Below are 15,878 nucleotides of genomic sequence, written 5' to 3'. Positions count from 1 at the left end.
GAGAACAAACCCAAGTTCCACGAAGCGTCGCATTGCCACACATCGTTCATATCTAAAATAAATTGAAGTAAATATGAATAGAATAAGACCAAGAGAGCTATTTTATAATGATGATGAATACTAACAACATAATATTAAAACGATCCTTAGGTCCACTACGCGTCCAATAAACACATAAGGTTCACGTAAGGCTAGTCAGTTTAGGCTTCCACCGTCGAGTCCATGCATCTGAGACTAGTAAATGGCTGACTAATCCCATATTTCAATAACACATAGGCCAACCAGACATTTCCGAGATTTTTTTCAGCAATTTACAACCTGCATCGACATATATCTTTTAATCTCGATTACGCCATCAGGACCATGAAGTATTATAATATGCCTATTGAAAATGGCTCAAAATTTCCTACAACCTCATCTTCATGAGAAACACCTTGCAGCTGGAACCATCAGTTTGGTTAGGTTATATTTTTTTTGAAGTAGTGTCCCGAATTCCTCTACTCTCGCTTAACTGCAGAATTCCTTTGAAATATGAAAATCACAGTTGATATTGACATATATTAAATTACTGTCATCAAATCTGTGGGAAATTAACCTAATACTTCTTTCAGCATGTTGACTCTCTTTCAAGTTGCTTCCAACTGGATCGATTAAATATACTATACGCTCAGTAACGTTGATCACCTAACAGAAAAGATTTCAAATTACTTTCAAGTAAATAATCAAGGGAATGAAAAGCGAAGTTGGCAATACCAAAGGTTTTCATTAATCATTATTTACGTTCCATATTTCAACAACAACTTCATAGTCCTTCAACTTCACATTGGATATTTTTTTTAGCAAAAACCTTAATCACAAAAGAGCTCAAACACACATCAAATACAGCAACTTTGTTAATTAGCTCTATTTTATCTACCAAAATTTTGCAAAAGAAATAAGAGATCTTTGAAAGCAATTGACGGAAAGGAACAGGTCTATTTCTCTCCAAGATATTTTTTTTTAACAAAAATGAGACTAGACTCTAGTTTAGAGTCTATTATGTAGACTTCTTTCATGTATTTCAATTTAGTAAATCATATACACCTATGGAGACTATATTGAAGAGAGAACAAATGCTTATCATTTAATTGGTTACAATTCAAATTTGTTTTTCAGTCGTCAAGAAGTATAGTAGATTTATCTATATTCAGCAAGAAAGATGGAATTTGTAAAAAAAAAATAACATTTGCTTGGATCGTAAATGGGCAAATTAAAATATTAAATTTTTCTTCATTTCGATATATTCAAGTGCAAATGAAATTACATACTCCATCCATGATCCAAAGATGAGGTTTTAAGGAGATGAAGCCTTTTAACCAGATTTTTCACTCAGCATGTGTCGTACTTATGATTTCAGGTACATCACTGTCATCTGCCTTAATAAGCAACCACATAGCTTTTGTATTAGAGATTGTTTTCCTAATTATTACCTAATGAAATTGCTACGAAATCACAACTATACGCCAATTAACAGGGGCGGTTGCCACGTTGAATAAAATTTTACGTTTCAATTTCTAATCCGGAAGAGTTTGCCAGAATGTCATTGCTTATCAATTCCTCATCACAGTTCTGCGATGAAACTTCAGCTTCCGAAAGTTTAAATATATCATTCATATTACAAGTGCACAAGTATGAAAATACTTCAATGAAGCATTTCTTGGAACAGTAGTTGTAATTTTATAACAGTCAAAATAAACAACTGATTACTGACATTAAATTTTATTCAAGTCGGTTATCAAATAAAAAAATGAACTAAAAGCAGTTACCATGGCACTTTACGAAGAATGTTTGTGATCAGTAGTACGAAGCAGACGCCTGACTGCTAACAATGAAAATATATTTATAAAAATGAACATTTTATGCATATTTATGTGTATTTTATGCACATTAATCAACATTCACGAAATTTCTCCTTTTCTGACAAAGAACTAAAACCGACAACATTGTATTGGATAAAATACATGTCAATAAAGAAAATAAATAATTTAATTTTTTAAAACAGAAATAATTTAGAATATCAAAATATATATAAAAAACTGAAACTTTTCAATCTAGCGAAAAGGAAAATTCCATGAATTGTTACATTTTTTTTGTTAACCTTGAGAGAGTGGGATCGCAATTCCTCTTTCATCAATCGTCACACCACTACATAACATTCATTATGGTTCTATTTGTCCGCACATTCTGTAGGTGCAATATCAAACGACTCAATAATAAGAAATTGGGGATATCCATAATGCACAGTGAGTACCTGTGAAGAAATCAAAATGACATTGAAAATTATACTATATTAAGATTACAGCAATTCACAGAAACATTTACCTAAGCCAACAAAAATGTTTTATCTTATTACCAATTTACCTGTCTCGGACCATTACAGCATTTTGATGTTCTGCTACACTAGAGTTTACATCAAGTATGGAGTTCCGAAGATCCGGAAATGACCTGTCAGGTCCTTTCTTTTTTGATTTAGTGTTAAATCTGTCTAGTAGACTGTAACACATTTCAACAGTTGCTTCTGGGTCTACTCCAACTTTTTTAGCCTTCTTTTCGCAGTAACAATTTTTTTTTGGTTCTCATATACTATAGCATGCATTTATATGGCTCAAACATGCCTGGGAAGCGATTTTCACCATGATGAGCAACCTGAAACAATCGATATTTCTTATCGAAACTAAGATAAACTAACGCAAACTTTCACACTCTATGCTCCATAAATATAACTTCAATTTCTAGACATCCGTTCTGAGAATTTTGAAACCCATCTTCAAATATTGAGAGATTGGATTTCTTTATATAAACGCACACGGCATGTGGACACCTAAAATGAACGATGTCACCTAGGAATAGAAAGATCTATCTTTAAGCTCACTGATGATACAAAATATGAGTTCAATTTGAATTTAGCGTCCGTACCCAACTGGCGTTAGATTATAATAGTTTACTTATTGTTAAATTTGATTATAAATGGTTTTATTAATTTTTATCACTTATGTTAGTATGTTTGTATTTCACACGTGCCTTTGTGGGCAATGTTCCCTCTAATTTTTTGTAGTATGTGTGCGCAGAAATTTTGGTGTGTGCGCACTTTTTTGGAAATGACTAATATTTGTGCAAAAAAAACAATGAAGAAATTTTGGCGCTTTAACCGGATAATAAGTGGGCTTATTAAGCTTAATAAGTTTTTCAATAAATTGTAAATGCTTTAGTGAAGGCTATATGTTATCATACATGAAAAATAACAAATGAAATTGATTGTAAAAGATGGTTTTATTTGAATTCAAATAAAGAGTGAAAAAAGAACAAAAGAAAACGAAACAATTGGAGCAATGTTTTTCAAAAAGAAACGTTAGCTCTATCTCGTGTCAGGGGACAATATGCTATAAAGAGTCGAGGACCTATGTTTTACAGTATTTCTTTACTTTCATTGACCAACTTTCTCACGTCTATCCTTATTGCTGACCCATTCTTCATAAACCCTCACCTTGTCTATAACACATCCATCTCGCTGATAAGACTTGATCCTCATTATCATGTCCAAATGCCTTTCTCCCAGTCTGTTCCTTAGCTTGGTTTTGATGGAATTCATCAAACTAAACCCGCGCTCACATTCAACGCTGGATGCAAGAAAATTCCCACCGATATCTACAAGCTTGGCCAATTCTCTAAACTGTTCATGCTGAAACATAAAGTTTATCAAATCAGCAAAAGTGCTAACAACTCCAGCCTTAATTTTTTCAGCTATTGCGTATTTAAAATCTGTTTATTGATCAATAATTATACTTCGTTCTGGCAAAACAAACTCATATTTAGAACACAGAGCTTTAATTTCGGTGATACCAAAAGTATAGCAAGGGGATTTCAATGCAGCACAATCAAAAGCTACCCAGTCTTGTACCTCTCCTTCTGGGAATCTTTCTATCAGATGATCACATAAAAGCCTTATAAAATCCAGCAGTCCTTCAGAGTCAAAAGTGGCAATTTCTTCTTCCGATATTCTAGCTAACAAATTATCCACTCTTTCACCCCAAAATGTTGTGTCACCAAGATACTTCTGCCGTAGTTTATTTATTTTTGCATGTGCAAAATTCTGTGCATCAATCGGTGTCAATCCTTGTCTTTGGAAAATTTTACACAAAGCAGCTAGTTGCTCAAAAACCGCATTTAAAACTTCCAAAGCTATACGAACTCCATTATTTTTTAATTTTTTAAAACAATATTTAGAAATTGGGTCATTAGATTTCATCTCTTCAAAATATGCAATCAAGCTATCATAGTTTTTAATGATGGCCTGCAGAGCAAAGTGACGTGACAACCATCGAACTTCATTAAGTGGTTTAAAAGCAATCGCTTCGTTTTCACAAGCTGCAGCAATATCTTGAAATTTACAGCGGTTGATTGTAGAACGAGAAAACATGGAATAAATAGTTCGCATTAACGTTTCGATATCTTGCAATAGCTTCACTTCTTTCCATGTATCAGCTATGCCCAAATCTTCCCGATGTGCAACGCAGTGTTGTTGTACTAAATGTGGTATACGCTCTTTGAGCTTCGCCGCCACACCATTTCTTCTACCTAGCATTACTGCTGCACCATCGGATGTAAACATAACCATTTTATCCAGCTCAAGTCTATATTTTTTGTAAAACTCTTCAATTGCAGTGACAATAGATGAAGCATCACACGACTTTAGTTGTATGATTCCACCAAATCTAGTTTTATATTCAAAAGAGACTCTGTATTTAAAATATAAAATCAGACATTTGCTTACGGATATATCTGTACTTTCATCTACAGTTAGAGTGTGAAAATCGGCAGAAGCTATTTCTTCCATTATTTCCTGGCTAATAACTACATCAATATATTCCAAAAATTCAAAAGCGTAATTTTTGCTTCGCCAACTTTCAGGTATTCGAACATACTTAGCCATGTGGTCGTTGATATCTTGTACAGAAAGTAAAGAACTGTTCATCTTTACTGCCAATAGAATGTTGTCAATAAGAATTACAATCTCTTCCTTACATGCACGCTTCCGATTACGTTCCTCTGGGGTTTCACTTAGCATTTTTAATATTCCATGGGCTGGTAATAAAGGGTTCTTGTTTCTGAGCTTTTGTACACCATATAGGTGGGTCTTACTTTTTAAATGCCGTTTTAAAAAGTCAAGCTTCCATACATTATTGTACCACTTTTTGCCATTTGAAAATTCACCAGAAACCATGGCATCATGACAATAAAGACATGTAATAATGCCTTCATTTTCATCATATACAAATACATCACGTAAATATACACATTGATCATCATGAGCCGTGGGAGTTGCCGTTATCACTGCTTCATCCAACCAATCTTTTTTGAACGAGTTAGCAGTCCTTTTACGTTTTGGTTCGGCTGACATACAGAGCAGAAAAGTTAGTCTTTACAGCTACAGGATAATACTTTATCAGTATGTTGAGCCATGAAACAAAAAGTAATATTCTGTGAAAATGATTCAGATATGACAGTTTTTTATTGGCTTCGTTGATCTAAGTATTCAATTGAATGAATAGAAAAACATCTCAAAGGTTTTTTTAATCAAAGTTGACATTTTGCTGAAAGTAATGCAATGTGCAGAGTACAGCACAATCGCATCAGTTCCCAAAAAGCTTAAGCGAGGCTCAGAACTGTTTACTTAGCTTCTTTTAAACGTAAGCTGGTTTTTTCTAGCCTATTCTGTTGCAGGGTTCACGGTAACTAACAGCCTAATAAAACTAACCTGGTTGAAAAATGGCTCAATGAGTAACGGACAAATTAACGGATTACAATGTAGCCTACAACCTCAGGCTACTTAACAATACAATTAGTAGTAACAGTTCTGTTAGTAGGCTATCTTAAGCTTATTTCAACTACAGCATAAGTGGACAAACATGCAATGGATACAGCAGCTAGGTTATGGCAGCTATTGATTATGTTACTATAACGGCTCAGAACCATACGATGGCGACGTGCTCGTTAGGGCGACTGGAATAAATAGTTGTACAGGCACTTTATTTTTGATGACGCGGTTCTGTCTGAGTTTTTTTTTCAAAGTCTCGAAATGATTGTCCAAATACGTTTATTGCTGAGTTAAAAGTTGGTGAAATATGAGTCAAATAATGATGAAATAGTTGTCAAACAAAAATCCGGTAAAATACAGTGCTATTACACAGGAGGGACCAATAATAACTATACAAAATAGGAAAAACAGAATTATATGATGTAAATTTCAACGACGCCTAATTAATAATGCTAAAACCCCTCCGATTGAATAGGATACAAATTTATACGTCCTACCTCCAAGCGACTCACGCCGAAAGAGATCCCGCCAATGCCAAAATGGTCAAGGTTCAATGACCCCATGATATCGTTGCCAGTTAAGTTACTATAACAGCGGTCAATGCTTATGATCATGGCCGCTACAGTTACTGCTGGTACCTTCTTCGCACATGATGCCATCTTAACTTTCAAAGAAATGCATCCTTTTAGCGAATCCAATAACAAACTTTCTCAACCTGCCAACCGAGAACATTGATAGATTACATCGAAATACGTCTGTGCGCAGTAAATCTATGCGTGTGCGCGGCCTCTGAAAGCTGTGTGCGCGCGCACACGCGCACACCTTAGAGGGAACACTGTTTGTGGGTCTCCGAAAAATCGCGGTGGGTCACAAAGCGTGGTTTGCCATACCTGTCATATAGCATGCCTTTATATGGCCCGAGCATGTCTGAGAAGCCATTTCCACCATGATGAGCAACCTGAAAGAATCGCTATTTCATTTTAATATCTTATTGCAACTAAGATAAACCAACATAAACTTTCACACTCTATGCTCCACCAATATACCTTAAAATTCTAAAACATTGATACCGAGAATTTTAAAATCCATCTTCAAATAGTGAGAGATTGGATTTCTGAATTCAGAAATAAATATTCCCATTTGTAATGTCTCATTAAAAACAACCTGTGACGCAATATCTGAAATGTATACATTTAGACGTTGTTTGAATGACCACGGACATGGTTCCCTGCAAATGCTTGTCGAATAGTGTCCTTCTATAAACGCACACGCCATGTGGACACCTAAAATGAACGATGCCACCTAGGTGTAAAAAGACCTATCTTTAGTCTTACTGATGATACAAAATATGAGTTTTTAAGTGCTACAATGGTATTATGAAACCTGACTCTTTATCATATGGCCAGTTATGCGCATATTTCATGTATACTGAACTTCAAAGAAAGCAGCAAACACACGAAAAGAAAATCTGAGCCATCTTAACCATATGGCTAACACAGCCTCTCCCGAGTTAACAGTCAAAGACGAAAACACGCATAATTAACTAGTTATATGGTCACTAGTCATATGGCCTGTGAATCGATATGCCATTTTGAGGAATCGATAATCGTTTAGTCTAAAATTCCACCCATCTATTACCATTGGGTCGTCTTATAGTGCCTGAACCTGATGCACCTCCAATAAGATTTACTGATGATTGATGAATTAACCGTGATGAATTTGAACTGACCGCAGTGATCAACAACCTCAATTGAATTTTCTTGCCTATGATTCGTGACTTTAGAAACCGATTTTCCTACCTCGGTATCATACTGCTTTAATTAATTTTACCTAACGGTACTTTTATTGATTAATAGTATTTAAAATAATTTGGACCTTAATTCGGTTAGTTTTGACTTCTTTTTGGTGAGTGAAGCAGATCTAGCCCACCTCTGCATGCATGCAACTATGGACCTTTCCCCGACCTTTGACTTTTATTGTTTTAATTTTGGTCGCTCAGACAAACTTTGCAAACATCCAGGCTTGTGTAGGGCGATAGAGTGGTGCGTTGCTCGTTTTAACGGTCTTCAAATGGTATTTCACTAGTGGTGGCGGTATTTTCGGGCTTCTAAAGCTGTAACATATTGTCAAGTGATCTATTATTAACGTTATTCTGCCTTCACCTGGCGTTGCCGTACCGGTACCTAACTTAGTTATCCAAGAACTTTTCTTTACACCAGCTGCAAAAAGTTACAAAACTTTTCATTGAAAGGTGATATTTAAACACCACTGTGAAGCTAGCAGCACTTTCAGCCAGAATATTTTTACACATTAAATATAGGTTCTACGCGCAAATAGTGTTCACTTATAGGTACATATAAAAATTGAAAAAAGTTGATTAAAATATAATTTTAGCACGGAAATACATGAAAAATCTTCAAACTGACTCAATACAATGAATTGGACAAAATATAAGAATATATATGTGTTTAAGAAAAGACCAACTGAGCGAAAAATGAATTTTCAGGTATTACGCAAATACGAAGTTTCGCAAAAAATTATCGTTTTTAAAACGTCGATTTCTAGAAAACCGCCAATAAAGGCAGCACCACGACACATTCGGAGAAAAGCAGATTCCTTATAGATTCGATTTTAATATGTCAGAACAGTAGCAGCACGTTTTGACTTGACTATATATAATACCAAAAATAGCGTATAATTTTCACTTTTTTTTAACTATGTAGATATAACATATTTAAAAACGGTTTGGTATTTCAACTGAATTTACTGGATAATTTATCAAATACTTTTTTCTCTTGGTCATACACCAAAACTGTACGTTCATTAAACTTGGAATAAGTGGGCAAATCTTAAAATAACAAAAAATGATTTTACGCCCTTTTGTGGATTTTTTCCGGTATTTTTAAAAAAATACCGTTTTTGAAAAGGCGATTTCTCAAAAACCGCCAATAAAGGCAGCACTACGACACATTCGGAGAAAAGCAGATACCTTATAGATTTAATTTCATTATGTCAGAACAGTAGCAGCACGTTTTGACTTGGCCATATATAATATCAAACATAGCGTGTATTCAAAATTTTATAAACAATGCAGACGTAACATATTTAAAAACCGTTTGGTATTTCAACTAAATTTACTAGATATCTAATGGAACATCTTTTTCTCTTGGACATACATATATATTGTACGTTCATTAAACTTGGAATAAGTTGCGAAAAGTATAAAATACCAAAAACATTTTACGTCCTCTTGTGGATTACCTTCAAAATTTCAAAAAATTATCGTATTTGAAATAGAGAATTCTCGAAAACCGCCAATAAAGGCAGCACTACGTCACATTCGGAGAAAAGCAGATACCTTATAGATTCGATTTTAATATGTCAGAACAATAGCAGCGCGTTTTGACTTGGCCATATATAATACCAAAAATAGCGTATAATTTTCAATTTTATTAACTATGTAGATATAACATATTTAAAAACGGTTTGGTTTTTCAACTGGATTTACTGGATAATTCATCAAATACTTTTTTCTCTTGGTCATACATCAAAACCGTACGTTCATTAAACTTGGAATAAGTGGGCAAATCTTAAAATAGCAAAAAATGATTTCACGCCCTCTTGTGGATTTTTTCGGGAATTTTCAAAAAAATATCGTGTTTGAAAGGGCGATTTCTCTAAAACCGCCAATAAAGGCAGCACTACGACACATTCGGAGAAAAGCAGGTACCTTATAGATTTAATTTCATTATGTCAGAACAGTAGCAGCACGTTTTGACTTGGCCATATATAATACCAAACATAGCGTGTATTCAAAATTTTATAAACAATGCAGACGTAACATATTTAAAAACCGTTTGGTTTTCCACCAAAATTTCTAGATAATTTATCGAACATTTTTTTCTCTTGGAAATACATATATACTGTACGATCATTAAACTTGGAATAATTTGCGGAAAGTATAAAATATCAAAAACCAAGTTACGTCCTCTTGTGGATTATCTTCAAAATTTCAAAAAATTATCGTATTCGAAATAGCGATTTCACGAAAACCGCCAATAAAGGCAGCACTACGACACATTCGGAGAAAAGCAGATACCTTATAGATTCGATTTTCATATGTCAAAACAGTAGCAGCACGTTTTGACTTGGCCATATATAATACCAAACATAGCGTATAATTTTCAATTTTATTACCAATGTGGATGTAACATATTTAAAAACGGTTTGGTATTTCAACTAAATTTACTGGATAATTCATCAAATTTTTCTCTCGGTCATACATCAGAACTGTACGTTCATTAACTTGGAATAAGTGGGCGAATCTTAAAATAACAAAACATTTTTTGATTATTTATTTTGATTATCTGAGCAAATCAGATAACTTATAGATTCGACTTCACCATAGCAAAACAGTAACAGCACACTTTGACTTGGTCATGTATAATACCAAACATAACGTGTTTTCAAAATTTTATATTAAAATGGACGTAACGAACTTAAAAAGCTTGTATTTCAACTTAATTTGCTAGATATTGGATCAAATATATTTCTCACTTTGTTCAGTATTGATGTGTGACTGGGGGAAAATTATATTTGAACAAGTATTCAGTAAATTTGTTTAAAATACGACAGCTTTATTAATTTTTAACGTCAGCATTATTCAAAAGTTGAAGAATACACGCTATGTTTGGTATTATATATGACCAAGTCAAAACGTGCTGCTACTGTTGTGACATAATAAAATCAAATCTATAAGGTATCTGCCTTTCTCCGAATGCGTCGTAGTGCTGCCTTTATTGGCGGTTTTCTATAAATCGCTCTTTAAAAAACGATAATTTTACGAAATTTTGAAAATAATCCACAAAAGGGCTTAAAATGATTTTTTTGGTATTTCATATTTTCCGCAACTTATTCAAAGTTTAGTGAACGTACAGTATTGGTGTATGTTTAATAGAAAAAGATGTTTGATTTATTATCTAGTAAATTTAGTTGAAATACAAATCACTTTTTAAATATGTTACGTCTGCATTGTTTATGAAATTTTGAATTCACGCTATGTTTGGTAATATATTTGGCCGAGTTAAAACGTGCTGCTATTGTTCTGACATAATGAAATCGAATTTATGAGGTATCTGCTTTTCTCCGAATGTGTCGTAGTGCTGCCTTTATTGGCGGTTTTTGAGAAATCGCTATTTCAAAAAGATATTTTTTTGAAAATCCGAAAAAAATCCACAAGATGGCGTCAAATCATTTTTTGTTATTTTAGGATTTGCCCACTTATTCCAATTTTAATGAACGTACAGTTTTGATGTATGGCCAAGAGAGGAAAGTATTTGATGAATTATCCAGTAAATTTAGTTGAAACAGCAAACCGTTTTTAAATATGTTACATCTACATAGTTAATAAAATTGAAAATTATACGCTATGTTTGGTATTATGATTGGCCAAGTCAAAACGTGCTGCTACTGTTCTGACATAATAAAATCGAATCTATAAGGTATCTGCTTTTCTCCGAATGTGTCGTAGTGCTGCCTTTATTGGCGGTTTTTGAAAAATCGCTATTTCAAAAACGATAAATTTTTGAAAATAACCAACAAGAGGGCGTAAAATGATTTTTTTGTTAAATCATACTTTCCGCAACTCATTCCAAGTTTAATGGACGTACAGTATATATGTATGTCCAAGAGAAAAAGTTGTTTGATAAATTATCTAGTAAATTTAGTTGAAATAACAAACGGTTTTTAAATTATGTTACGTCTGCATTGTTTATAACATTTTGAAAACACGCTATGTTTGGTATTATACATGGCCAAGTCAAAACGTGCTGCTATTGTTCTGACATAATGAAGTTTAATCTATCAGGTATCTGCTTTTCTCCGAATGTGTCGTAGTGCTGCCTTTATTGGCGGTTTTCGAGAAATCGCTATTTCAAATACGATAATTTTTCGAAATTTTGAAGATGATCCACAAGAGGACGTAACTTGGTTTTTGCTATTTTATACTTTCCGCAACTTGTTCCAAGTTTAATGATCGTACAGAATATATGTATGCCCAAGAGAAAAAAAATGTTCGATAAATTATCTAGTAAATTTAGTTGAAATATAAAACGGTTTTTAAATATGTTACGTCTGCATTGTTTATTAAATTTTGAATACACGCGATGTTTGGTATTATATATGGCCAAGTCAAAACATGCTGCTACTGTTATGACATAATGAAATTAAATCTATAAGGTACCTGCTTTTCTCCGAATGTGTCGTAGTGCTGCCTTTATTGGCGGTTTTTGAGAAATCGCCTTTTCAAAAACGATATTTTTTTAAAAATACCGGAAAAAATCCACAAGAGGGCGTAAAATCATTTTTTGGTATTTTAAGATTTGCCCACTTATTCCAAGTTTAATGAACGTACGGTTTTGATGTATGACCAAGAGAAAAAAAGTATTTGATAAATTATCCAGTAAATTTAGTTGAAATACCAAACCGTTTTTAAATATGTTATATCTACATAGTTAATAAAATTGAAAATTATACGCTATGTTTGGTATTATATATGGCCAAGTCAAAACGTGCTGCCACTGTTCTGACATATGAAAATCGTATCTATGAGGTATCTGCTTTTCTCCGAATGTGTCGTTGTGCTGCCTGTATTGGCGGTTTTCGAGAAATCGCTATTTCAAATACGATAATTTTTTGAAATTTTGAAGGTAATCCACAAGAGGACGTAACTTGGTTTTTGGTATTTTATACTTTCCGCAACTTATTTCAAGTTTAATGAACGTACAGTATATATGTATGTCCAAGAGAAAAAAATGCTCGATAAATTATCTAGTAAATTTAGTTGAAATAGCAAACGGTTTTTAAATATGTTACGTCTGCATTGTTTATAAAATTTTGAATACACGCTATGTTTGGTATTATATATGGCCAAGTCAAAACGTGCTGCTACTGTTCTAACATAATGAAATTAAATCTATAAGGTACCTGCTTTTCTCCGAATGTGTCGTAGTGCTGCCTTTATTGGCGGTTTTTGAGAAATCGCCCTTTCAAACACGATATTTTTTTTTAAAATTCCGGAAATAATCCAAAAGAGGGCGTAAAATCATTTTTTGTTATTTTAAGATTTGCCCACTTATTCCAAGTTTAATGAACGTACGGTTTTGATGTATAACCAAGAAAAAAAAGGTATTTGATGCATTATCAAGTAAATTCAGTTGAAATATCAAACCGTTTTTAAATATGTTATATCTACATAACTAATAAAATTGAAAATTATACGCTATGTTTGGTATTATATATGGCCAAGCCAAGTCAAAACGTGCTGCTACTGTTCTAACATAATGAAATTAAATCTATAAGGTACCTGCTTTTCTCCGAATGTGTCGTAGTGCTGCCTTTATTGGCGGTTTTTGAGAAATCGCCCTTTCAAACACGATATTTTTTTTTAAAATTCCGGAAATAATCCAAAAGAGGGCGTAAAATCATTTTTTGTTATTTTAAGATTTGCCCACTTATTCCAAGTTTAATGAACGTACGGTTTTGATGTATAACCAAGAAAAAAAAGGTATTTGATGCATTATCAAGTAAATTCAGTTGAAATATCAAACCGTTTTTAAATATGTTATATCTACATAACTAATAAAATTGAAAATTATACGCTATGTTTGGTATTATATATGGCCAAGCCAAGTCAAAACGTGCTGCTACTGTTCTAACATAATGAAATTAAATCTATAAGGTATCTGCTTTTCTCCGAATGTGACGTAGTGCTGCCTTTATTGGCGGTTTTTGAGAAATCGCCTTTTCAAAAACGATGTTTTTTTAAAAATTCCGGAAAAAATCCACAAGAGGGCGTAAAATAATTTTTTGGTATTTTAAGATTTGCCCACTTATTACAAGTTTAATGAACGTACAGTTTTGATGTATGACCAAGAGAAAAAAGTATTTGATGAATTGTCCAGTAAATTCAGTTGAAATACCAAACCGTTTTTAAATATGTTATATCTACATAGTTATTAAAATTGAAAATTATACGCTATTTTTGGTATTATATATGGCCAAGTCAAAACGTGCTGCTACTGTTCTGACATATCAAAATCAAATCTATGACGAATCAGTTTTTTTTTTCGAATGTGTCGTGGTGCTGCCTTTATTGGCGGTTTTCGAGAAATCGACGTTTTAAATACGATAATTTTTCGAAACTTCGTATTTGCGGAATACTTGAAAATTCATTTTTCGCTGAGTTGGTCTTTTCTTAAACACTATATTTTTTGTCAAATTCATTGTATTCAGTCAGTTTGAAGATTTTTCATGTATTTCCGTACTAAAATTATATTTTGATCACCTTTTTCAATTTTATATGTAACTATAAGTGAAAACTATTTGCGCGTAGAACCTATATTCAATGTGTAAAAATATTCTGGCTGAAAGTCCTGCTAGCTTCACAGTGGTGCAGAAAACAAGGAACTAATAAACCTGGGGTTTTCAACGAAATCCCGCACAGTAAAAAAGCTCCCCCATTGAAAATATTTTTTCAAATTTATAATTTATATTCAATCCTACAGAGAATTAAATTTTACAGACAACAAAACAAATATTTTAAATTACTTAGGCTCTTTCAGTAATTAGGGGTAATATTTGCAATCAATGAAAAACTATACAAAAAAGATTGGATTTATGAGGGAACACTATTATTCCATGAAAATATATATGTGAGCCTGACGGTTTAAAACTAAAATAATATCAGCAACTTGCCAACGACTTTGGACAAAGATTTTTAATAGTAATTGAAGTCACAAGTTAAAATATTAAAATGGTGGTAAACAAAGTGTAACTTTATGAGAAGAAGGTCTTAAAAACAATTATAAATCAATTTTACGCATATTTAGTGCATCCAATTCAAATATCAATTTGCTTTTGGAAGTAACTTTATTCACAAGCATGTGTTTTGTTCACAACTCTGTACAGGCTTCGAAAATCAACAAAAAAGAGATTTTTTTCATATTTGGCGGAAACAAAAATTCGAGGCAGTGATTTCGAAAAATTTTTGAGGCCACGAGTATCATATAATAAATGATCAGAAATAAAGGCCTTCAAAATTTTGTAAGACTGAACTTTTCGTGTATTCCAGTATTCCGCGTGCCTATTAGAAAATCAATGTCAAGAGAATATGGAGCTAATCATTCAATGAATTTAATCATATAAAACAAAACAACGTAACAACAGCAAATTACCCGAGGCAAACATAACTTAGGATGAAGTTGAATGTGTATGCCCACCATATCCACCCAACATGACAATTACAATCTAAAATTATGAGATTTAGAGAATTTTGTAATAAAAATATGCGTAGGAAGGCAATAGATTTCCAGCAATACTAAACTAAACCTGGTGTCCATAGACATGTTCGCCGTGGACACACGAAAACATGTTTTAAAAAAGAAATTGCCTCTTTTTGCAAACATCACTAGTTTTGAACCAATAATCCATCTCAGCATAAAATATGTTTTTTTATTATTAATGTAAATTGGTTCAAAAAACACTTGAATGGATATCATCTGGTTTGACATAGTTGTAGAGCTAACTATGATGAACTTTGCGGAAACTTTCATGGCAACCATTCATATGGCAACATGATGATTCCTAAAGAATCCAATCAAACAAATGTTGATTCAGCATAGTGAAAATTGGACAAAATTGATATGCTCATGCCAGGGATAGTTCATAATAGTTTTCCGGAAGCGTTCATTTTAACCAGTTCTTTAGTGGCCGCTTATATCGCTGAGTTCTGTTCAGTGCGAACATAGTCTGCTCCGAATTGACCCGCTTTAAATAGGCAACAAAGGCAGTGGCGTATCTAGGGTATGGCAGCCATGGCTCGTGCCATGGGCGCCGTTTGGACGGGGGCGCAAAAAACGCGAAAAGTTCTAATTGTATAATTTTCAACAAATTTAACCAAAGTCAATGCAGTTTGCAGTTTCCAACGATCAATGCAGTTTGTTCCGTCACTTAGCGCAATTGACGG

The 15,878-nt window shown here is 33.3% G+C and overlaps 1 protein-coding gene across 1 annotated transcript; it reads right to left on the bottom strand.

Moving 5' to 3' along the window:
- Positions 1-2,206: 2,206 nt before the first annotated feature.
- Positions 2,207-5,504, bottom strand: LOC144422819 (zinc finger protein 862-like). Its single transcript, XM_078112670.1, has 3 exons — positions 3,823-5,504; positions 3,524-3,780; positions 2,207-2,290 (listed from the first exon to the last, which is right to left on the bottom strand). The coding sequence occupies exons 1-3, from the start codon at positions 5,435-5,437 to the stop codon at positions 2,207-2,209; spliced, it is 1,956 nt and encodes a 651-aa protein (XP_077968796.1). The 5' UTR covers positions 5,438-5,504.
- Between the last annotated feature and the right edge of the window lie 10,374 nt (positions 5,505-15,878).

This window comes from Styela clava, chromosome 5 (assembly GCF_964204865.1).
Source record: "Styela clava chromosome 5, kaStyClav1.hap1.2, whole genome shotgun sequence".
Taxonomy (NCBI): domain Eukaryota; kingdom Metazoa; phylum Chordata; class Ascidiacea; order Stolidobranchia; family Styelidae; genus Styela; species Styela clava.
The sequence above is the reverse complement of the archived record's forward strand: the minus strand, read 5'-3'. Positions and strand labels throughout refer to the sequence as shown.

What these genes read in the sequence shown, in the direction of transcription:
- LOC144422819 (XM_078112670.1), bottom strand. Translation starts at nt 5,437, where the DNA reads ATGTCAGCCGAACCAAAACGTAAAAGGACTGCTAACTCGTTCAAAAAA. An exon ending in GTTTGTTTTGCCAGAACGAA is followed by an intron (nt 3,781 to 3,822) that starts GTATAATTATTG and finishes AATACGCAATAG; the next exon opens with CTGAAAAAATTAAGGCTGGA. An exon ending in ATGGATGTGTTATAGACAAG is followed by an intron (nt 2,291 to 3,523) that starts GTGAGGGTTTAT and finishes ATTTCTTCACAG; the next exon opens with GTACTCACTGTGCATTATGG.